Source organism: Ambystoma mexicanum, chromosome 6p (genome assembly GCF_040938575.1).
Source record: "Ambystoma mexicanum isolate Mex_15411 chromosome 6p, UKY_AmexF1_1, whole genome shotgun sequence".
NCBI classification, from domain to species: domain Eukaryota; kingdom Metazoa; phylum Chordata; class Amphibia; order Caudata; family Ambystomatidae; genus Ambystoma; species Ambystoma mexicanum.
In genome coordinates this window covers 1,415,517,133-1,415,542,750 of record NC_090935.1, presented here as the reverse complement: position 1 = coordinate 1,415,542,750, position 25,618 = coordinate 1,415,517,133, and the positions used below count along the sequence as shown (strand labels likewise).

The window sequence follows — 25,618 nt, the reverse complement described above, 5'->3', positions numbered from 1 at the left end:
ATACTAAGAGAACTTGAATCTCCATTACCTCCCACAGAGGACTGTACTAAAGACAAGGCCTGGTGTAATAATATCCAGCTACCCCTCTCTAACACAATCGCCCTACTACAAGCAAAGATCGAAGCCAAAAAAGCTAACCTTGCCACTAAAGACAACCTCAATAGTTAAAGACCTCAACTTGCCCAACTGCCCATCTTTTCACTTCTCCCCAGTCACTGAGGAGGAAGTAATTAAGATAATCGCTAGCCTTAGACCATCTAATTGCAAAGGTGACTTGTGCCCGCTTCCGTCATCAAGGACAGAGCTAAAGACTTGCCTCCTCTCATCACCTCACTGATCAATTCTTCCTTCAAGAATTCAGTGGTCCCCAAAAACCTCAAAGCAGCGTGGGTCCTCCCCTTTCTCAAAAAACCCAATCTAGACCCTGACATCCCCACAAATTATAGACCTATCACAACAGTCCCTTTTCTCCTCAAAATATTAGACAGAGTAGCCTACCTCCAAATACAACAACATTTGGAAGAAAATAACCTCCTAGGCCTGCCACAATCCGGCTTTAGACGCAGGCACGGGACAGAAACCGCCCTCCTGGATCTAAAAATCCAAATGGATGAAGCCAAAGACAAGGGCAATCTGGCCATTTTGCTCTTGTTGGATCTCTCCGCTGCCTTCGATCTGCTTGACCACCAGATCCTTACTCAACACCTCTCTTCGGCTGCAGCATTCTCCCAGAATGCCACCAATTGGATTCAGTCATTTCTGTCTGACAGGTCGACTAGTGTCTTCGCCCCTTCAGCGGCTGCTGACACTATCCCAATCCAGTGTGGAGTCCCCAAGGTTCCTGCATCTCTCCTACACTCTACAACATCTTCACTAAGCTTATCTTTGACCGTCTTGACGATTTGGGTGTCAGCTACACCAATTACGCTGATGACACCCAGGTCCTCATCACACTCACTGGTTGCTATGAAGTAGATGTTGCAAAGCTAAACAAAATCTACCTAGAAATTCAAGCCTGGATGGCCACACATAGTCTTTGCCTCAATGACGATAAGACGGAACTGCTTATCGTAGGATCCCAGGCCCGTCTCAATAAATTGGACTCCAGGTACCAATCCTTCACCATTGATGGCAACATTATAAAAGTATCCAAAGAGGTCAAAACATTAGGTGTGTATCACGACTCCACTCTATCTCTGAAAAAACAAATAAAGGCCACCATCACATCTACCACCTACACCAATAAACTTATCAATGCCTGCAGAACTTTTATTATCCTCCTCCAGTTGTCTCACATTAGCTAGAGCGCTGATATTGTCTAAATTAGACTATTGTAACACACTCTTCCTGGGCAGCACGACATAAAATCTGAACAGACTCCAGATTCTACAAAAGAATGCCTTAAGATGCGCTCTTAACCTCCCGCGTAAGGCTCACATCTCTACGGCCAGCAAAGAAGCCCACTGGCTCCACATCCGCGACAGAATAAAATTAAGAACCCTTGTCATTACACACAAGTGCCTGTCACTGACTGCCCCACGCTACCCATCTGACAAATTCTCTAAACACAGCACTTCCAGACCTACCAGAACTCCCTATCTGCACCAACTAAAGATCCCCAAATTCAATCTAAAAACAGCAAGAGGCTCCAGTTTCCCTGTTCTTGCAGCTCAATGATGGAATACACTCCCTCTCGCTATCAGATCGGAAGCTTCCTTCTGGCCATTCAGGGCCATGGTGAAATCCTGGCTCTCTACCTAACACGCTGCCACTCATTTACGCACATTCCTTTCTCCACCAATGTCTACCGTACAACTTAATCATATCCTGAAACGGACCATCATGTAACCCGGTCCTCACTCTCTATTGTATTTGCGACTCTCACTGTACCACTCTTTGTAACATTGAATGCATGTACCCTTTTTTGCTTCGCGCAACGCTATGTAACTATGTTGTCCACATGATTATGCGCCCAGCTACCTGAGGGTTCGGCCGCACTCTATAAATAAACAAACTAAACTACAGAAAGCCTTGTGGAAACGTAAGCTGCAATCGCATAAGGAATTCTGTAGAGGGGCAGGCTGGCAGGGTGCGATGTGGAATCCCATCAAAAGAACGTTACCAGGTGAGAAAGCAACTTGTTTGTCGAAGGGATTGTGTCCTCCGACGTATTCCACATCTATGACAGACTCCCAAAGCAGTACCAACGTATGGAGGTGGGAAAAGAATTTAGAATTTTAGAATGCCCAATCAAATTGCAGAATAGAAGACCGCCTTACCAAAGGCTAAATCTTGCACATGGATAGAATCCAGGGAGTAGTGTCTTACAAAAGTATGGACAGAGGCCCATGTGGCCGCTTCACAGATATTACGAATGGGAACACCCCTCTGCAGAGCAGTAGAGGCAGCCACACCCCTGGTAGAATGGGCCCGTAAGCCTACCAGAGGGTCCTTACCTATCAGACGGTAGCATTCAGAGATTGTCAAGATGATCCAACGGGACAAGGTCTGCTTAGAAACAGCTTGACCTATACGCCTTCCAGCGTATCCAACAAAGAGCTGATCGTCCACTCTGACCCGGGACATCCGTGAGATGTAGAAACTTAAACCCCCCCCTATGATCCAACCTATGGAGCCTCTCCTCTTCCTTACCACGATGCAGAGAAGGATAAAACGCTGGAAGAATTACCTTCTAGCTCAAATGAAATTCCGACACAACCTTCGGAAGAAAAGTAGAACGAACCCCAAGGACAACCCTGTCCTTATGGAACACTGTGAAAGGTGGCTTGGCGGAAAAGTGCCTGCAACTTGCTCACTCTGCGAGCGGACGTAACCGCAACTAAAACACAGTCTCAAAGGACAACAGCTTCAATGGACAAGAATGTCAGGGCTCAAACGGAGCTCCCATTAGGAACTTTAGAACTAAGTTCAAATCCCATCCTGGCACCTGGAAAGGTGACAGTGGAAACACATTAGTTAGCCCTTTTAGAAACTGAGATTTCAAAGGAATCTTAAAATAAGAACGCTCCTCAGACGAGCGCTTAAATATGGACAGCGCCACCAGGTAACCCTTAATGGTACCCACTTGCAGGCCCTTGTGGTCTAACAAAAGCAAAAAAGACAGAACCACAGGAATGGCACATTCTTTACCCTGCACCAGTCGCAGAACTTTCTCCAACAGCAACGGTACAGGGACTTTGTTGCGGGCCTTCTGGCTGAAAGCAACACCTCCATCACGTCTTCAGGGAGGTCCCAATCCTTATATCTCTGCCTTTCATGCTTCATGCCAAGCATGAAGGCGGAGAGACTTTACCTCTGGATGGAGAACCGGACCCCCTTCCCGTGTCGATAGGGAAGACCACGTGGAGGGCAGATGGACTTGTCGAGAAGGTCCGGGTACCACGCTCTCCTGGCCCATGCCCATGCCGGAGCAATGAGGATCATTCAGGAACCGAACCGCCGTAACCTCCGCAACACTTGCGGAATGACGGGGACTGGAGGAAACGCGTACAGCAGTGGGAAGGACCACTCCACTACGAACGCGCCCCCTAAGGCCCCTCTTGGAGGAAATTCCTGCGAGCAGAATCTTTCGCACTTCCGGTTGACACTGGTGGTGAAGAGATCCACTTGTGGGGTCCCCCAAAGGGCGAAGATCTCCAAAAGAACTTCCTGAGCCAGCTCCCACTCGTGACTGACCGTGCTCTGCCTGCTCAGAGCGCCTGCCGCCTTGTTTTCGTCTCCGGCCAGATGAACTGCCGAGATCGAAATTTCCTGCTGGATGGCCCAGCACCAGAGCTGCATCGCCTCTGCACAGTGGGAGAGACCCTGCCCCCTGTCCCCCCTTGCATGGCCACTGCATTGTCTGTCAGAATCAGGACATTCTTCCCCCGCACAGATGGCAGAAAAGCCTTCAGGGCTAGCCTGACGACGGCCCTCAGCTCCAACAAATTGATATGGAGTCTGGACTCCGACGGAGACCAATGACTGCTGACTGAACTCGTTGGCATGAGCTCCCCATCCCGTGAGGGATGCGTCCGTCACAATCGTCACCTCCGGCCAGGGTAGCCAAAATGGAGACCCCTTCATCAGATTGCCTTCGACGTTCCACCACAGAAGATCCTGGGCAACCGAGGGTGGCACCTGAACGGGATCCGACATCCTGCCGGAGGACTGCGACCACTGCATCTTGAGAGCCCACTGCAGAGATCTCATCCGCAGCCTGGCATCTGGCACCAGTAGAATGCAGGATGCCATGAGGCCGAGCAACCTCAAGAACTCAAACGCCAAAAGACTGGGCATGTTGAAACTTGTCCACCATCTGCAGAATGTGACGAGCTCTCACCTGGGGAGGTGAACACTGCCCTAGGGATGTCTCGAGCACTGCTCCGATGTACTGGAGCCGCTGGGTAGTTGTCAAATGAGACTTCTTTAAGTTGAGGGAGAAGCCCAGCTTGTGAAGGGAGTGGAAGGTGACCGACAGATGATCCAGGACTTGCTCAGGAGAGTGCACCCTGATCAACCAATCGTCCAGGTAGGGGTAGACGTGAATCCCCCCCTTTCCTGAGATACGCTGCCACCACCACCATTAGCTTGGTGAAGGCCCTCAGGGTGGAGGTCAATCGAACGGCAGGACCCGAAACTGAAAATGCAAGTCGCCAGCCGCAAACCTCGGGTACTTCCTGTGCTTGGGATGAATCGGCACATGAAAGTAAGCGTCCTTGATGTCGAGAGACACCAACCAGTTCTGAAGTTGAAGGGCCTGGAGGACTTGAGAGAGAGTAACCATCTTGAACTTGTCCTTCCTGAGGAGCTTGTTCAAACCACGCTAGTCCATGATGGGTCCCAATCCCCTGTCTTTTTTCGGGATCAAACAATATGGGGAATACCATCTCTTGTTCCTCTCCGCTAAATTAGCCAGTTCTATGGTGCCCTTCTCGGGCAATGGAGGGAAAGGAACCTCCCCTCCATTGCTGTCCCCTAGGACGAAGAGGCGGAGGTTGACGTACTGCAGCGCTCAACGACTTCACTGCACAGCTTTGGCGGTCTGCAACTCAAGAATCTCGTCAGCCTTGCTGCCAAAATGATGGTCACCATCAAAGGGCATGTTGAGAAGCCCAGACTTCCGCAACCACGCAAACCTGTGCATCACGGTGCTCGCCGCCATGGACCGGCTGACGCAGTCTGCCACGTCCATACCCGACTGAACTGATTCACACATGGCATCCTTGCCATCCTGAACGAGGGCAAAAAAAAAAAACATCCCGTACCGCCCCTTCGGGAATATGTTCCGCTGCCAAAGATACACAATTCCACACAGTGTGAGTGAATCTTGCCAGGGCACAAACGGAGTTGGCTACCTTTAAAGCCATACCCCCAGATGAAAACACTTTCTTCGCCCAACCGTCAAAGCGCTTGTCGACCCTATCCAGAGGGATGGTAGGGTACATAGACTGCTTTGCTGGGGCCATAGCCGCCTGCACCACCAAACTCTCCGGAGTGGGGTGCGTAGACAAGTAGCCGGGGTCGCCACTGGCTGGACAGTATTTTTTCGGTAGCGACTTATTCACTGCCGGGAGACTCTCCAGAGCAGTCCAAGCCGCCGCCGCCCTTCTTTGGAAGGCCATATGAATGGCAGCACTGGATCAGTGGGTGGACCATGGTCCAAACTATCTGTCAGGTCATCCTGCAGAACATCCACTGGTGGAGCAGACCGCCACAAGTACTCCGTCACCCTCGACATGCGATGCCTGTACGACGATTCAGCGTGTATACCAGGCTCAGGCCTGCCAAACTCAACCTCCAGAGAGGTGTTGAGACCACTGGCATCATGTAACGATTGATGCAGGTCTTCCATCTGGCTATGACCCGATAACAGGTCATTGGAAACCTCAGGAGGAACAAACCCCTCCAGATCTGACCCTTCATCCACCTCTGAGATGTAATCCAGAGGCTGGAATAAATCCCTGGATGAGGGCACAGAATAAGGCTCAAACACAGGCCTCACTGATTTACTCAGGGCCTTCCTCAGAGCTTCCACCGTCCTCTGGGGTACCTCTGGCAAAGCCTCCACAAAAGGCGTTGGGGGTGTCGACGGAATCGGCGTAGAGCGAGGCGCAGAAGACTTAGACAACGGCTTCTAGGCCCGAGTCCCAAGCGTGTCCTTAGACGCATCGGCGCTGAAGGCATCGATGACTTCCTCGGAGGCAGAGCCTCGGAAGTCCCTCGATGGACATGGCGCCGATGGGGTCGATGCCTTCTTCGAAGGCCTCACAGACTCCAATGGTCTTGAGGGCGTCGAGGACCAGGACCTGGAGCAGGCATGGCTAGAGCGATCTACCTTGTCCGATCGGGACCTCGACGGCTCCCGATGATCGTGCTGACCGCCCGAGCCCAAAGGCGTGCGAGCGGTGGCCCTAGTGCGTGCCTTGACGGCTTCTCTCGAAGGCGCGGACGGAACAGAGCCCTGCGATTCGAAAATCACCATCATCTCCTTATGAAATGCGTCCCATTCCGCTGGAGATAAATGCTTGTTGCGACAAGCTACCCGCCGTCTGGCGGAGTACTCAGACGAGAAAGGCGACCGGTGACGGCGCTTCTGCAAGTTCCTAGAAGAGGCAGAGGAATGGCGGGAACCACTCTGGGACCGAGACCCCGCTGGACTTTTTCCGACACGGAGAGTCACCCCTCGAATCGTCGGTCGCGAGCTCAGTGGATTTCGATTTAAGGGGTTTGGAAAATCTACATACAGATATCTTCTTCCGCTCCCGCAAGGCCTTTGACGTCAAAGAATGGCATTCATCGCAGTCCTCGGGAGCGTGGCTCTCGCCAAGGCACCACAGGCAGACGTCAAGCAGGTCCGTAAGCGACATCTTGGAACCGCAGTCCTGGCACTTCTTGAAGCCCAACCGTGGGGTAGAAGAGGACGAAGACACATTTTACAAACAACCAAGTTCGAAGAACCGATGCAACAGGAGAAGAACCGAGGCGTGCCGAGATTCCGAAGCAAACACATTCGTGGAAAAAACAGAACTGAGGCTAGAGGCGTCGTGCATCCTAGATATATCATCGGGTGACGCAAGCTCGATGGAGGGGGTCCTCGAGGGACAACGTATCGACGTCATCGATGCAGGACGCAGAAAAACCTTCCGAGGCAGCACGGCTGTGGTGATTACTGTCATAGATGTGACAGCCCTAGCACACAAAAAGAAAGGCCAAGTTAGGCATCGAATTTAAAATACATGGTTCTTATGGCAAGGCATACTGGAAAAATGACAGGCCTAGAACCTTAACACAGCAAAGGGGCCTAGTGAATGCAAAATGCTCCCCTTGCTGTAAATGACAAGGAACAGGATCATAGAATATGTGTCCTACTGAAAGTTGACAAATGAATATGTGAAGATAGAAAAGAAAAGGCACATTGTTGGCTGAGACAAAAAGTGGCATTTATCATTGAAAAAGGCTATTTTGTTTTCAAATGCAACATGGAAATCTCTTACGAGCCCAAGAAAAACATGCATTTTTTATGGGTTGCTTAGAAGATCTCCCATGTATCTTCCTCCATTGCCAGATCTGCTTGGCTTTGTAGTACCCCTGAAAACCCATTTATTTGAAGCCTATCAGAAATATTCAGTTCTTAAGTCACAGGAATATGACCATCTGGGTAGAGTGTTATGTTCTCTGCTGTGTACATGAGCTCAGCTATGACTCCACTACAGTGATCTTTTTATTTCAGGCTAAACCAACATTCAGCGCAGAGACACAGATGCTCTGGACCACATGGTTTCAAGGAAATGGAAGAAATGAAACCGAGAAAACCTATGCATAAAGAAATGGCCATTGAAATAGATTACAAAGGTCCCAATAACATCTAGACCGTGAGACTTATATGCTTGCGACAGGTCTCATTTTAAAGCTGTTGTCAAGGCAATGGAATTGATGTAATTCATATCTGAATTATCATAAGACCATGGCAAGCTCAAAGGTGTTTCTAGCTGCCCCACAAATGTTAGAAATCTCAAAGAAGGAGAGCTAATGGCTTGTGAAATTAGATATTTGATTATGAAGTTTCATATTCCCAGCTATGTTAGTTTTTGCAAAAAAGGGTGAAATCCCATAGTGAGCCCGTGCAACAATGTGCTGAAATGAAAGTAAGCTCCACCTATCCATCATGAGTAGGGGAGCATTAATACGTATACATCATGGCATTTATTGGTAAATTACTAAATTCTGCCATGTAGGAACTTTGAGTGAAAACATCATGAAATAAATTGTAAATGATAGAATGTGTGTACCACTCCACTTCAATCAAATCAGGGGACTCTAAGGGTCTATCAGCAGAGAAGGGTTGGCCTATTGGGAGGAGGAAGAGAAGATAATCATCCAATTGAAAAGTTAACACCAATAAACTGGCACTTCCTAATTGTAATGTTTGGAGATGTGGTTTATACATTAAAAAACACTTTCTCTATGGATAAAAGGCTGACAGACAAGGAGACAAAGAAAAACCTGCATAAAAACCATCTTGGAGGGAGTGCTGCTAAACATCTTCAAGGAGAAGTATCCTTAATCCATCTGGGGTATCCTGAGACAGCTGCCTGACTTACTTGCGTGGCGAGACCTGAACATTGAGAAGCCTTAAACTCTGCATGGGAGAGAGACACCGGGAAAGCCAAAAGCTGATTGAGGCCCTGTTCTTAAGGAGAGCCATATGAGGGATGGATGCTGGGACTATCTTTGACAGCAGCTTGTGACCAAACCCAAGCGGTTGCCACAGTGGCGGCTGGCTGTCTTTCCCGAGTGCCCCAAAACAGGAGGTCCAATGTAAGTAGAATTGATCCATTTGAAACTAAAGTGTATGATCTCCCTGCCTTATTATATTCTCTGGATAGTGGGTGGGGGGCACATTGTGTAGAGGCTTAGCATATTTGACTGAATCTTAATGTAATTAACTGCCAAATAGATTGACACAGGAGGGGAGCTTGGAGGAGTTTGAAACTTCCAGCCTCTTTCCTAGTGGGAATTAAGTTATAGTCACGTGAAGTAATTGGGTGCCTTTATTTTTCCTGTTCAACCCAGATTTCGCTAATGTACAGGGCTGCCTTGTCACAAAACAATATTCTGAACTGACAACATTCCCAAATGTTGTCTTTAGAACAGAAAGTGTTGATTCCAAAACGAAATTCCCAACCGATACCAGCTCCCAAAACCCTGCCTTTCAACATAAGGTGTTTTTGTCCTAAAAATGAAATTCCCAATTGTCAGCATTCCTTAAATATTGAATTTAAACAAAGGGGTGCCCTTGACACAAAACTAAATTCCCAAACTGTCGTCACACCCTAGACCTGGCCTTTAAACAGAGGGGTGCTGCATATAGCTGATGCCTGGGTTTTTGTTCTTTGGGGAGAGAAGTGCGTTGCAAAAGTGAAACCTCGTGTAATTCTCCATTGCAAACTATGCTCCCTTTCCTGAGAATGAGGAAGTGACCCTGATGGCAGAAAGATTTTTGCATTGCTTTTGGGGTGAAGAAAGAAAGATTCTATAACAAAAGAAATATCTTCACAGTCTGTGTAATTGTAAACTGCTCGCATTTTGAAGTGTGCAGGTAAACCCTAACAATGCATGTGTAATGTGTAGCTTGTTTTAAAATCCAAACTGTGCTTTTTTTCAATATAAATTGTATCAAATAATATTTACCAGTTTATTATGAAAAGGAAAGTGCATGTCGTGTTGAAGCTTTGTTTTGTGTCACCATTAAAAGATTTATTGAACATGTACTTTAAATAAATATATATTCTCGCTATAAACCAACCTCGTTCTTGGCTCATTGTTGGCACAGGGGGAGGGATCTATGTGGCTCTAAATGAGACAAATATAGGGCTTATTGAATCCTAAGAAATACATGATATATTGTGGGCTCTCTTAATTAGAGGGGGGCTCCCTATGTTGAGCTTTGTCTCCCAATTTATCGTTACATACCACACTTTGTATGCGCAAGTGGAACTAATTAAATATAGCACATCAACAGGTGCAAGTTCCTGGTGAAAAAATGTTAATATCGGAAACGGAAAACCTTTCGCATTTTTACCTGAATGAATAAACTTTGATGGAAGTGAAGCACGTTTATGGAAAATTGTTAGAACGATTTAAAAAGTTAACTGCATTCCTACTGGCTGTCTTGCATCCCAATTCTCAGAGGGGGGAAATAAAGATTTGATGAGCAGAGGCTAAAATCACATCTGGAGTATCAGACACCAAGTAGTAAGCAGGATCCACCTGTGGAGAGCGAGGAGCTAGTTTATAGTGTGCCGCGTATCTAAATTCCATATGATATGCCAGCGTTAACCTTTTGTTCTTTATATACACAACACATTATGCTTTAAGTGTCTTCTAGATGCGTCCTTTATGCACATTCGCAAACACTTGTTTGTATGAAACCACTTGGCAACAGAAAAGAAAAGTAACTCCTGGAGCCAGATTATTTATATATGCCCATGTGCAAAAAAATAAAGAAAAATAATTTAGAAACAATTTTGCTGCTTGTGTAATAGGGAATGGAGGAAATCGGCGTTGTCTCAGCCCTTATTATCTGGAGCGATTTGCACCAAAACAAAAATGAAAGACTGTGCTAGGTTTACTCCATTTTACCTCAATAGAGAGCTAAGGAAGGAGAAGGGAGACCAAAAGAGAAATAGAGAAAAGGAAAGAGTGGAAAGGAAAGAAAGAACCAGGAACAAAGCAAAGTAAAAAAGACTATGTTAAGGGGAGAAACTTAAAGTTCCCAAAGTCCCAATAATTCAGACAGTCAGTGGTGATGGAAGCTTGGGCCCCAGTTGATCGAGTGGAGGAATAACACTACACTGACGGCACAACAAATGGAGGAAAGCCCAGACAGATAATCCTGGGGTCCAAAGAGTCCGACGTCAGATCCCTGTAAAAGATGACCCATGACACTATGGATTGTGGTGCCAGGTTTCACACTAACACACGAGCAGCAACTTGCTATCAAGAAGGTTGCAAACCAAGAGATTTCACAAGTTGCCAAAGAAGTGCAGCCCCAGAGGCTGAGGGACTGTTTCCCTCCAAAGAGGGCAGAGTTATACTCGGGCTAAAGCGAAGGACCGAGAAACAGTCACAAGGCAGTTAGATACTTATGTACCCATTATAGGTTACCCACCCTGACCACAGTTAAACTTAAAACCTTATTTTCTACTTTAATAATGCTTTTTAATTAATTGTGTTTTATATTCTGCGCTTTTTTTTCTTTTTTGCATATGTGCAATAAATAAAAAGAATATTGTAAAGGTTTTGGTAACCAAATATAATGAATACAAAAAGAAAGAATGCGTGGGAACCATATTTCTTGAGATTCAAATTGTGTGGGATTGCCTCAGCCATGACAGATACTGGCAGCTTTCAAAAGGAAACCATGAATGTGACAGCGGCTATCTGCTACCGAGTCTTAGACTTCGGGGAGAGAATAGCATTTGAAAGATGGATCATACCAGTGTCTCTACAAAGGATTCTATTTACTACTAATGAGCCCCTGTGTCAAACTGTAGTGAAGCATCATTGCTATTTCATATTTGAATTGTATTTGAGATCCTGGCTCCTTCCCGCAGCGATTGTGGCAAGGGTAAAGAAGAGACAATCTTTCAGTTTGTAAAAACAAAAATTGGATCTATAGATTGGCAAGTTTATCTTTGAAGTCCCCTTACCAAAAAAATCTATTCTTACTCCAACCGTCCATTGGAGAAAATAATGAAAGATCTATTTCTTAGTGGGATGCTTAAACACAATTCTAATTCAATGAGCAGATGTTATGAACGGAGAATCAATTTCAGCAATGAAGTAAAGCTGTTGTGCATATGGCAGCTTTGTAAAAACATTTTACTTGGAGTTTAGCATATACTCAATTTACAATCTATTTCTTGATACTATTTAAAGCCTTTAATTATGCATTTTAATTATGCACATATAATATGAGAGCGAATTGATGTAAAGACCCCATTACAAAAACACATCAGCAGTGTAAAAGATGCCACTGCCTGGGTTAGTAGAAATCCTTCCTACCGAATTAGAAACAAAGGTCAATGAAACAGCAAAGGATGGACCTAGGACCCTCCCAATGGTAGTCACATAATGAAATGCTTATTACAGAAACCTTAGGTAACCTGTAAGGTGGCACAAGCAAAACACAGGCATACAGCAATGTGTTTAAGAGAATCCTTCCACAGGCCCAACCAAGAGTAGGTAAATCAATCAAGATTGTATCTCTCCAGGACTGAAATCTCTGCACTGGCTCCCAGTGGTGGCAAGGATTAAGTTCAAAACCCTCTGCATTGTTCACAAGGCCTTCTGGGGCCTGGGACCTCAATACCTTCAACCCTCTCTTCCTAAATATCTTCCCTCTCGAGCTCTTCGCTCATCCACCTCCAACTCCCTCAGGGTCAGTCGCTTCTCCAAACAGGGAGTTGGTGGTAGATCTCTTTCTTCTGCTGCGGCCTTCCTCTGGAACAGCCTCCCTCCCTCCCTCTCTGAAACTTGAGGAGAACCATCTCCGGTTCCGGAAGCACCTCAAGACCTTCCTCTTGGCTTTTGCTTTCTCTCCTTCTCTCCCCTGCTGAACTCCTGGCTGAATCTGAAACTGCACTGGTCTGGCTACCCTCTGATCTCGGGCCCAGGTCCCCTCCCTTCCAGTTGCACACCTGCACTGCCCCCATGGCAACCCTTGCACTCAGTGACTGTTCTGCATCCCTACAGGCCCTACTAGCACTTGCCACCAGCTGGCCGCACTTTTATTTATTTTCTTTATTTATCTTACTGTTATCTGATGTACTGCACTGCCCCCCTCCCTTTTCCCCCCTGCACTTTTCCCATTCCCCTTCCCTGCACCTGCACAATCTCAATGTCACCTGGCCTAGTAGGATTGCTGTCTCGGTCCTCCCTCTGTTTGCCCTCCCTTGCCTTATCGCGCCTTGAAACACTTGTGTATAGGCGCGTTATAAATGCCATATCATATCATGACCTGCCTTCTATGAAATCGATATCAAGATAGTACTGAGGACTGCTGATAAAGGACTTCGGGACATACTATGCCAGCACTGAATCGAGTGGATCACAGGTTTTAATACCCCATTATGAAACCTCCCATTAGACGAGGGATTTAAACTGTGCGCTTGTGTCAAGAACTAATGGTGCCTACACATGAGTTTACAACAACCTGACACGCGTTGATAATCAAATCTAGTTAAGGGTAAAAAGTGTAAATGTAGCCCAGATCAAAATCTCAAATTATTGGCGCCAAAGGGCAAACAGTTTCTTATTTGTGGCCGCCAAAGTACCATTGACGTTTTAGCTGCATAATTAGAAGGTTACCTGGATCCTGTGCAGTCATAGCCCCATCAAACCATGGAGAGAAAAGTGTAACAAGCAGTTTGAAGAATAGAAACGGGGATAGGGCAGAATGTATTGCACACTGAAAAGCATTTCGGGCTTACTTGTTGCTGTTGGTGCAATGGAGATAAACTCGGACCTTCCGATCTAACACGCCTTTCATGTCTGAAACACTTGCGTTCAGAACTTGAGTGCCAACCAGTTTCTTATGAAGCAGAGAAAGCCAATAATCCTGCATAAATAGAAAAACAAAAATTGGATTTTAAACAAGTGACTACAAGCTGTGATGCATGGCGAACAGAAGGGTCTCGGACTTTGCGTCTTTTCAAAGGCAACTCTTTATTAAGCCAGCTTAAGACAAAACAGAGTTTGAGGAATAAAGTGCAGTGTTCAAATGGTTTGGAAGTCTATCCCTCTGTGAATAAGACACACCTAAGGTGCACTTCACCTTGGAGCCAACAAGGTTCACACAACTAATCCTCAACTTAATATAAAGGTTTCCTGAATCAAATGTCAGAATGGCTAAATCAAATGGTCCAATGAAGAACATAAACTTCATGTCCTGAGTATTGAGGGTAGAATATATAACTTAAAGGCATTCCCTAAATATCAAACGTCCAATAATTCAAAAGAGGTTTTCTCTTACGGTTTCCTCAGACAGACAAATAACAGGGCCGCTTACGTGAAGCAATCAAACTGTGACATGTAGTTGCCTTCTAGGCGCAGGGTCTCTTAGGTGAGGGATCAGCTGGGTCCCGCGCTTTGGCTCTCCATCTCCATCCTTCGAGTAGTTAATCCGTCTCTCCTGGCGTGACTCCGCTTTCCTTCAGGAGTCTACCTTCTTTACCTTTGTGCTCTCCTTTTGCCCCTCACGTCCTAAGAGGACTTGGATTGTTTCCCCTCTCCGCTGCCAGGGATGTTTGCTTTTGCCATTCCTAGCCTATCTTCAGGGGTCCTGCTTCTGTCCCGATCTCACTCAACCAGGATCTTAGCAAGTTTTGGCCTTAGCCTTTTGCCAGGATTCTCAGTCGGCTCAGCTCTTTCACCTTTCCGGCTGTAGGGGTACTCTCCTTCTCCCCCCTGGGTTAGTCAGTTTCCTCAGCCTCTTCTTAGGCTCCTCAGGTAGTTCAGCTCTTCGACACCTTTGGATTAGGTAGGCTGCAGGGGTACTTCCCTTCTTGCCCGTGGGTCAGCTAGTCTCATTGGCTCCTTTTTATGTTTCTCAGGTATGTCTGCTCTTCCACCCTTTTGGGCTTAGGTGTGCTGCAGAGGCACTCTCTCCTTCCCCCTGGGTCAGCTAGGCTCCCGAGGCTTCTCAAGCAGGTCCGCTCTGACACCCTTTTGGCTTAGGTGGGCTGCAGGAGCACTCTCCTTCCCCCTGGGTCATCTAGGCTCCTTAGGCTTCTCAAGCAGGTCCGCTTTTCCACCCTTTTGGCTTAGGTGGGCTGCAGGGGTAAGCCCCCCATTTCCCCCTTGGTCAGTTTCCTCCAGGCTCTTCAAGCAGGTTCCAGGCAGACAGCGTCTATGGAGGCAGTGCTCCAGGGTAATCCAGGCTCATTCGCCCAGGCAGCAACTCCTCCTTCAGGATATAGTTCCTCTTCATGCAGCAGCATCTGCAGAGAAGTACAGAGAACCTGTCCCTGACAGACAAGTTCAGAAAGAGCTGGCTCTGCTTTTATAGCCACTCATCCTCATCATGAAGACTGCTGATTGGAGGAAAGCCCTGCTTACAGGATTGGCTAGCAGGGTGTTTCCACTTTGGTCCTTCTGCGTTAGGCTCTCTTTCCATTGGCCAATTGGGCTTCTATTACTTCAATTGTATTTTCACTTTATTTATGTCCTTTTATTTATTCTTCTATTATCCTGGGCCTCTATAAAATATTTATTAATTTAGGTACATGCTTACATTCCCCAGGTTCCTCTATGGGGATTTGAAACTAGGTCCTCCCATAGGCTCTATGGTGTTCCAAACATCCGGATGATCTCCTGGCGCTGTTGAAGGAAAATACTAGGCCCTTTCCTCAGAGGTCCTGCAACTGTTCCTTTGCCGTCTTCTCTTATCGACTTCCATCCCTCAGAGCGGAGCAAACCGGCGTACTGGCTCCCAATATTCCAGCACAGGCACACCAAGGGGTGAATGCTCACCGTACCCCCACGTGTCATGAGCTGCGCCACTACTGCCACTGTCCCAATCCAGTGCGTAGCATCACTACCGCCGCCAGGCAGTCCTGGGTAAGTCTCTTGTGTGGATCGCGGCACTGCAAGTCACCAAAAAGCCTAATTATTTAAGTGACTTGGGATTACTCATTTAATTGGCCCAAATGTTGTTGTTTCAACAGGTGCCTTTCTGTGGAAAGCAGGTTGCTAGCTGAACCCAAGCCTATCTGGAAATCCCTAGCAAACTATATTTGTAAGCCCTGAGAGTCCAGTCCTTCTCGTCTGCTCATAGGGTGGGCCGATAAGCAGAGTGTTGGGTATTTTAAGGCATTTCCTTGGCACACATACATTTGTTGGGTCCTCAGACCATTCTTTAAGATCGCTCACCATGGGGAGAAAGTTGAATTTGGTAAGTGCAAGCAATCTGCATTCTGGGTCATTGGATATTTTAAACAGACAAGGCTGCAGAGCTTTAGCGGTATTTCAGCCCAAGCAAGCTATTCATTTTCTGGAATTACTCACTGGGGCAGGTCTGTCAGAATGAGTAAAACTAGTTATTTAGTCCTAGAAAACATCTTGCATTATTGGCTTCAAGTAATTCATTGTTTAGGTTTCACTTTTTTGTGGTAGACCATTAGTCCTTTGTTGCCTCCATATGCTTAAAGGTGAGGTTACCTACAGAGCTTATAAAAGACATTTGCAAATAATATAAAGAAATGTATTGGAAACATTACAAGAAAAGTATAGTTGCCAATTGGACCTATGTTGCAGCAAACTTGGTACTGAGTACCCTCTTTTTTGTGTGTCAATGCAATGCAAATTATGTCAACTTGAGTTTTTTTGTCGGCGAATTTTTACACAAGGGGCCACATACTCTTGGTAGTATGTTTGGTGATGGCGGCTTTGGTGTAACTTTATACAACCATGATTACAGGCTTTCAGCTAGGGGGCTTGGATAGCCCCCGCTTTTAATGGCCACCTCGCCTCAGGTGTTTGCTTGGTTGCTTGACTGACTTCCTAATTTTTGGAGCATTTTAAAGTCGCAGAGCAAAAGAAGCAGATATGTAAACATAGATGGCAACTTTTCACTGTAGGCTTGAGGGTCACTTGTTCACTGCCCACACTCCCATGGCCCACTCTCTCAAAACTTGCATAGCTCCTCCCCCTCACTAAAGGACAAAATGCGATGTGAACCCACCACATTGAAGATTATTGCATTAGAATAAGAAACAAGCACAGTTGACTTTATTTACCTTTTTGTAATAGAATTTAAAAGTGTAGCTAGGCGTATTTGCCTCAATAGAAGAGTCCAATTGTCTTTGATTAGTTTGACAGACAGGAGCTTAATTTTATTTGCATCACTCAGTGGAGGTATGCATTGTATTGTACTTTTGTACTCTTTAATAGGCTTCCAGAAGTAGTAAGATTGTACTGGAGTGCCTTGTGATCTGGGGAAAAACTGTTGTGGAGATGCGTCTTCACTATCAGTGACTTTCTCGACAAATTGAACCACCAGTAATTAATACACGTAGGGATCGAGCAAACCCAATTTTCTGGACTTACATGTAACCCAATCCAATGAGTGATTTATTGTCAGAAATTAGCATTTTTGTCCGCCCAGCCCCACCAATAACTTGCATGCTGAGGGACTTAAATCGCTTTTTTAAAAAAAAAATGAGACCAGAAAGGTTATAACACTTCTGGGCTGTGAAATCTGCAAACTTTAGGAGGTCACAGGAGGTAAAGGCTCTTTGACTAGTTGGAGAGGAAAGACTTGTTTTGCATATTAAGGGATCATCACTTCATGAATGAGACGAACTTGTTTTTTTAGCATGCCCTGCTTGCGGGTTTCCCCGACATGTTTTTGTGGCCTCGAGGGTTCTGAGTTTTATTGTGTGCCAAACCTGCAAGTCGCGGGTCAGTTGACAGCTATGGTAAAGCTGCAGGGGACGGAACAGAGGGCATGCATTCATCAAGGCGTTCGGTGGGCCATGGCAGAGCCCCAGCAGTCTCGAAAACTGTCCTTGAGCCAGGGAGATGACAGGGCTCTCTCAGTCCCCATAGAACCTGGTGCAATTTTAGTTAAGAGCCTTCAAGTGCAGTAGGGGAGCTGTGAAAGAAATGCATGCAGGGAAGCTATCTGCTTGCTAAAGTAGGACAGCCAGCACCCGATTCCCAGAGTAGAACTCTTTCCCAATGGGTGCATAGGATTTGTAGTATGGCGACACTTCACTGGTAGGGTGTGAACATACATGAAATGAGCAGAAAGTCCACTTGCATTATGTGTTCAGGAGGGTTGCAAGCTTGATCCATGTCAAGGATATGTCACATCTAAACAGGTGTGTTAGTTTTGTTGCCAAATGCTCTTTGATTTCATGCAAAGCTCCAAGTATTTTACATTGGTGCTATATATCCTCCCCGCCTTTCTCAAAGGTGCTCTCGTGGGTAATTTCAGGACCGGCTGAAGATGTCAGGGATAAATGAACACATTGAGGTCTGTCTTAGACTAGCAAAAGCACATTTAAATTGACACAGACTTTAGTTTGAGAAGCCTGGCGCCTGACTAGGGAATATACGCACACTATTAGTCCTTCCTTGCTGGGGGTTAATAGCTAAGATTATCATGGATCGGGAAACAGCAGTGGAGCTGAAATTTTAAATGACCACTTAAAAATGATTAAGCACACTGGGCCTGCTTTCTTTTTAGAATGAAGGCGAGTTGGTGATCTACTCGCTGATTAAATTGCTCATATCGCGAGTCAGAAAGGGATTCATTTACAAACAGCAGTTTATTTGGAATCTTCACGGATATCCTCTTCTCTGTCCCTCTTCAGATCTATGGACTCCTCATCTCCACTCTCCTCCCTTTCACATCCTCTCCCATTAATGGTGGCACAGAGTGGGAAGTCTTCTTGGCTGGCTTATCACGCTTCATCATTAATGTCTACCACACCTCTTCCTCTTTGACTGTAGTCTGCCGTCCCATTAACTTCCTTCCCTCACGTGCCTCTCCCCCTACCACTCTGTCTCTACCCCTCCAACTGGTGTACCACGTCCCTGTACTCCACCTCAGTAAACCTTAAAAGGCAGAGACCTTCACTTGGCTACTCTCAATGCCCGCTCAGCCAAACACACACTCTGACTCATCTGCCCCCTTCTTGAAGACACCGACCTCGACATTCTCGCTCTTACCGAGACATGGTCCAATGCCAGCTCATTCACTGCTTTTGACTCCCTTCTCCCTGACGGCTTCACGATCATCTCCAAGTCACGACCTCACTGTGCTGGCGTTGGGGTTGCCAACTGAGTGGGTTCCTTGTTCTGTCATACCCAGCCAGCTCTACTCTTCCTTTGAGAGCCTGGTCTGCAAGCTGGTCATCTCTCCCTCCTCTCCGACCATTGAAACCATCTAGAGGCCTCCTGGCGCTACCACCGTGTTCCTGTATGAAGGTGCCGATTTCTGTTCCTCCCTACTCTCAACCACCTCTAATCTCCTCTTCATGGGTGATTTCAACATCCAATTGGATCCCCCTGTCACAGCATCCTCTCTCTTCCTTGACCTCTGCACATAATTTTTCCTTTCCATTCCATTCTCCCTTCTGGCCCAACCCAATCGGCTGGACACACTCTGGATGCCCTCAACCATTTTGACCTCGCTCTCTCTCTTACCCTTCTGGTCACTCCACTCTCATGGTCAGACCATTCTCTCCTCTCCTTGCACCGGAGTCCCCTCGGCCATTTAACTACCCCTCCAAAAGCCCTGCCAACCTCATTCACGAACATCCGTCCGGTGAAACGAGTGTCAGCTGCTGCCTTCGCATCCACCTTTACCGCACCCTCCCCCAGACTCTACCACCGACTCTGCTCTCAGCAACCTCAATTAGGCCATTACCAGCACCCTTGACATTCTTGCCCCAATCATGAGGATACGCCTGAAACCCGCCTCCAAATGTAACGCTAGTACCACTCTGAACTTGCAGCCCCAAAACGCAAGTGCAGAGCTGCGGAACAGAAGTGACAAACCTCAGGCTCACCCTCCGACAAACTGCCCAGCTGCCTGCTCCAAAGGCAATACACTCTCCATCCATACAAAGAAAAGGGCCCAAATCCAGTTATGGTAATAATTGTATCCAAAATCATGTCTGAATTCTTTCAAATCTGCAGGGAACTAGCCAACCCTTCCGCAGTCTCCTCCTCCCCTCTTCCATCCCAGGACCTCTGCAACTGGTCACTGACTTCATTACTAAAACTCTGTACATCTTAAGCAGCCTGGCTAGCACCCCGCCCAACCCCACCCTCCCCTTGCCTCCTATGGCCTACCCCCTACTTCCTCCTCTCTCTCCTCCTTCTCAAGTCACCAGAGTTGTCCGCTCCATGACGGTCTCTTCTAAACAGGTTTGACCTTGCTCCTCCAGAACCATCAAGGACAACTTTGGATCTCGTTCCCCTGCACTCGCTGATCTATGCAACCACTATTTTTCCACAAGATCTTGCCCATCCTCCCACAAGCCTTCCCTTGTGTGCCCCCTCCTGAAAAAACTTCAGCAGACCCTACCTCTCCAGCCAACTACTGCCCTATTTCCATCACCCCCTTCTTTGGGAAACTGCTGGAGAAGCTGGCCTTTCTACAACTTAACTCACACTCAAATTGTTGGTGGTCTCCACGACCATCAATCTGGATTTCCGAGCATTGAGAGACATGGAAACTGCTCTTCTGAACACCTGTGAAGAACTGCTTGCTTCTCTGGACTCCAACTCTCCACCTGTCCTCATCCTACTCGATCTCTCCTCTGCCTTCGATACGGTTAACCATTCCATCCCCATAAAACAGCTGCATGATACCATAGGCTTACCTCCTTCCTAACTGACCGTTCGTCCCAAGTCATTCTGGGCACTTTCTCTTCACCTACTTCCTTCTCCACCTGTGGTGTCCCCCATGACTCAAACCTCTCCCCCTGGCTCTTCAACACTTACCTTGCTCAACTAGCACTTCTCATTTCCTCCTTGTCCGCCAACTTCCAGTGCTACACTGATGACACAACTCTTTTTCAAACTTCCTGCTGACCCTCTTGCATCTTCCATCATCCCCGATTGCCTCGCTGCCATCCAGTCCTGGTGTACTTCCAACGATCTCTGCCTCAACGCCAGCAAGACTGAGATCATTACCATTGGGACCCCTGCTCCCTCTTTCCCCCCCGCTCTCTGGCCATCCTCCATGGGCTCTCCCCCTCCTGAAGCCAGAAACCTTGGAGTCATCTTCAACGCCTCGCTCTTCTTTCTCCCTCAGACTCAGGTCATTGCCCCCCTTTTAACTCTTCCTTCTCAAAGGAATTCTCCTTTTTCTCACTTTCTCCCAGAAGCTCAATGTTAACAGAGCCCTGGTTATAACTAGGCTTGACTATTGCAATAGCCTTCTCCTGAATCTACCTTCTTCCACTTTACGACCCCTCCAACTGATCCAGAATAGGGCAGTGAGAAGTATCCTTGGCCTTAAGCTCAGGGACCCCATCTCTCCTGCACTAAAAACTCTTCACTGGCTCGCGTTTGCGGCACAGATTAAATGCAAATCCCTCTGCATCATCATCCACGCGGCTGTCTGGGGCCTGGGACCGCGATACCTGCAACTTTCTTTTACTAAATACTCTCCCTCTAGACCTCTGTGGTCCTCTGTGTGTAAAGCGTTTCGCTAAACAGAAGGACAGCTGGCTCCTTATGGAACAGCCTCCCCCTTCCTCTTGAGCAGGACTTCCTCAAATTCCGGAATCTCCCTGAGACTTTCCTCTTCACCACCTCCTACCCTTCATCCCTCCTCTGCTCATCTCACAGTCGCTGTGATTGGTCGCCAGGGCCCTTGTCTATCCGTTCAGGGACCTGGCCTCCCACACCCAAATGCCTCAGCCTCTGCCTACCTCTCAGCACTTGCCTCGCCACCCACTGGCCTCACTCCTCTAGGCTTGCACTTTCTACCTAATGCGGCTACGGCCGCATAGCACTTACCATACTATGCACTTCACCAGCATGGACATTAATTACAGCACTAACTCCCACACCCCAGTTCCCTTCTTCTCGCTGCACTTGCACGTTCTGAATACTCACAAGGCTTAGTATGTTCATCTTTTATCTTCCACTGTAATTGTTTTCAATTCCATGTTCCCTCCCTGTCGCTCTCAGGGCGATTTTAAACAGAATGGACTTACTGTATAAGCACCTAACAAATGCACAATAAATAAAATAAATCTGACAAAAGTGTGGGGAGCACCTTGACTAAGAACAAACATGGTCCAAATAACTGGTTCTATGGAATGTATACCACTCAGAAGGGTCTACAACCACGTGTTTCAGCTTGTTTGACCGACTTCAGAGAGGTGAAGCTGAGCCTCTTTAAGGCAGTGTGAGTAGGAGGTCCATGTTTGGAGTTCCCCCAGTAACCTAGGGTGTGTTAGGGGAGTTTTCCTAAAGTTCTACTGGTAGTAAGACTTTAGTGAGCTATCCCAGTGGTTTGTAGATACCCAACTCTTAGTATCAGTCTGTACTAACCCAGGACCTTGGTAGAGTGGCAGAGCAGTCAGGTTTATCTTAAGAGGACGATGTGAGCTGTAGGTAAGTACACTGAACATTAAACATGCACACCAAAGAAACTCTTACACTTCTAATTTATATACAAATTATATATGTATTATATATACACACCAGAATCACTTTAAATACTTTAGACGTTTACACTAGAACACCTCAGAATACTTGAGAATACACTTCAAAGGACACTTTCATGTTTGTTCGCGGTTACATTTGTAGCAATGTAATGTTAAAAAGGGAAAAAGACAATGTTATCGTATTATCGGTTATTAGCCACACCTGTGGTTTCTAACAGTTCATATGGTAATACATTTAATCTGCAAACACATATAGTAAAGTCACTTTAAGGGAGGAAAACGGTTAGTTAGCTTAACAATTAGCCTGGTTCAAGGTGCTAGAGAGGGTTTCTTCGAACAGCAAGTCCTTTAAGTCCAAAAACGCAACTCTAACTAAATGCAGTTCAGAGAGGGCTCAAAGTCTTGCCAAGCAGCAGAATATGAAGAGTTCTTCAGGAGTTCTTCCAGTCTCTAGTGTTATAGAAGCAGCAAGTTAACAACTAACAAGGGAGACCTGTAAAAGGACTTGAAGGGGCACAAGCAGCAGATTGAGTCTGAGGAGAGGGGGGGGGACCCTGGACACTACTAGGTGCACTCCAACGCTCTGGGGCGACTTCTTGGAATCGGGTAAGCAATACCCTTTTCCCCACAGTACCTTAGGTTAGAAGAAAATGTTCATGCTGGATGCTCTGCGATGTTGCAGCCCTGCACCCGACCTCTGGATTTCTTGGCCTGATGACTGAAGGCAGGACGATGGACGGGATCTCTCAGCAGCAGTCTCGAGAGAGAGAACTTGTGGCACGACTTTCAGCAACTTCTTGGTTCACTCTGCAGTTTTGTCGCCTTTCTGCAGCATCAACAAAGCACACAAATCGCCCGATCAATCTTCTTTACTTCCTGCAGTCCCGCACTCTGGTGAGGGGTTCGAGGCAGACCCGAGACACTGGCTGAGACAGTAGTGTGGCATAGGGCGCTGCACAGAGGAATCCTCCAGGGGAGTGAGGGAATGGAAGCATGGAACAAATTGATGCAAGGGATATTTAATGGTGCAGACACTGAGAACCCTCAAACGGGAGGCGGCATATAGCAACCATGCAGTGGCACTGGAGTTCATGGGATGGTAGATGATTGTAATAGGAGTACACATATAATTATGATGGGGAAATGTTGAAGTATTGAGTACAAAATGTGAAGATATGTAATGTCTGCAAGAAATACGTTTGAAAATGCATTGTCACAGTGAAGACAGTTTAAGGTTGCATGTTTGTCAATTAAAATAAAACATTTAAAAAAAAAAGAACTCTGAGATTGTCTATGTGACTAAAAGTCACAGGAGTAGAGAGAAGGGGGATATACTAGGTATCCCTTTGGCACTCCACAGAGGGTGGTGTGTGCCACTCTCTCAGACTATAGAGTTTTAGTTTTTTGATTTTTTTAATGTTAATGTGTACATCCTAAACTGTTTCAATAAAATAATGATACATATAAAGTTGCCAGCCGGGGCAGCACCAGCCCAGAGGTAGAATAGGTCAGCATTTCATTGACTCTGCCCCATTACCCTTTATACAGTTTTAAATGCCCTGTACCACATTCCCTATTTAATAATCACCATGAACTTGTTTTAAAGAGGACTCAAAAGCTTGGAGTACTTCATGGATACCACCCAACTATAGTTTTGAAAAGCCACAAATCAGAGCCAACTCTATGGGGCGGGAGGAAGTCACTGGGATTTTAAAGATTGGGTGGCTGAGAGCATTCTCAAATTCAAAAGAATTAAAACTAGAATGAATTGTTCCCCAACGTTTTATTCAGAAGGCATTGTTTACACCTTTACACTACCACATTTATTTTGTTTGACCAGTTTGCCAACTTGTCAGGAATTTAATCAGATATGGCGAGAACCCCTCAAGGTGGTTAGTTTCCAGCGATGTAAGCCCATTTTGTACCTAGTAGAGGGGACAAAAGACATATGCCTTGATAGCTATCAATTACAGTTTCGCTGATTTATTTGTATACATAGTTCGGAAGTTATGATATGAAAATACTTAACCGGTAAAGGATCAAAGTTCGAATCCACAAGATTATAGGATCCAGTTCCAAAAAAAGCTTGTCGCATCACCACATTGATGCCCAGTTTTGCAGACAGTCCAAGCTTGTCCAGCCACCTGAATATAGGATATTGAAAAACTGTTGGTCATCATGGAAGAACAGTGCCATGACGCATGTTTCTGAATCATACATTTGTAGTTTACAGACAGCTTCAGACAATCTAAAAAACAGAGCCACGTACCATTTTTATTCATCTTTTTTTTACTTGGCCAGCAAATGGTTCAGGACCTCAGTGCAAGTTTAGGGGTCTAACCCGGTCCACGAGAGTATATGGTCTAACCAAGGTCAAAATGCAGAAAAATATGGGGATTGGTAGCACAGATGTCAATATAGTACGTTCTTGGCTTAGCCCGTCTTTGCTGCAGGAAATCCTGTATGGAGTGGGTGGAAAAAAATAACTCTATTCTGTGTGGCCAAAAGAAAAACCAAACAGTAGCTTGTGTATTTCACTCCTGCCTCAGTTTGTGCCCAACAATGTACCGGACTGCTGAGCAGAAATTTCTACACCTTTCATGGGAGGCGGCTGTATGGTAACTCTCATACCACTTTCCTGGAACACTGTGGCTCTTTCTACAGAGGTGGGAGAGGTCCCATAGCAACCACGTCACATGTCATCGGTCTCAGCAAGACCCAAGGATATCGCAGAAAAATAGCTTTTGGGCCAGCATATAGCAAGCCTAAAATTACATTGTGATACAAGTATTTGAAGAACTACTGAGTACTAAAGGAAAGGAGGAGTCCTAAGTATAATTTGTTTCCCCCATTATTACAAAAATATAGAAATATTCATTTATAAAAGCCTCATTTTCCAAATTCATATTTGAGGGCTCCCTAGCCTTTTAAGTCATGGTCACAAAAAATGTATTCAATGATGTACATGAGAAAATAACATTACATTTGGAAGTACAAATGAAAGAAAACCTTTCGGCTATACAGTGCCCCCTCTTTCCCATAACCCACAGTTTTGCTACCGATAACGGATTTTAACCAACGTTCTTTTTATTTTGCAGTACATATTCTATAACCGTGGTTAGTGACTACCTTTCTTGGGGAATTTTATCCTGAAGCAAGCATTTAAAGACAGAGCGCCCAGTTCCGATTCCAGCCTATAGAAGTAAACGTCTTACACATTTTCCACAAAGACCCAGCAGGCTGTGAGGATACTGTACATGTTTTAATAAAATGGGTTTCAGCTTGCCCCATTTAGGGATGTCACATGGAGGGCTGACCGGGGGTGGGGGGTGGGAGGGATATGTGGCCCGTTTGCAGCGGTCACTCTGGTATTTGATTGGATCTATTTTGTTAATGAAGAACATGATGTTGCATTT

At 46.2% G+C, this 25,618-nt stretch overlaps 1 protein-coding gene across 1 annotated transcript in view; it reads right to left on the bottom strand.

Annotated features, from left to right (window-relative positions):
• HPSE (heparanase) overlaps positions 1-25,618 on the bottom strand; it is a 366,331-nt gene that overhangs the window by 7,169 nt on the left and 333,544 nt on the right. Inside the window, exons 9-10 of the mRNA XM_069626116.1 lie at positions 24,232-24,346; positions 13,497-13,624 (exon numbers count right to left, since the gene is read on the bottom strand). Coding sequence (XP_069482217.1) covers positions 13,497-13,624; positions 24,232-24,346 — 243 coding nt within the window. The remainder of the gene's footprint in view (positions 1-13,496; positions 13,625-24,231; positions 24,347-25,618) is intronic.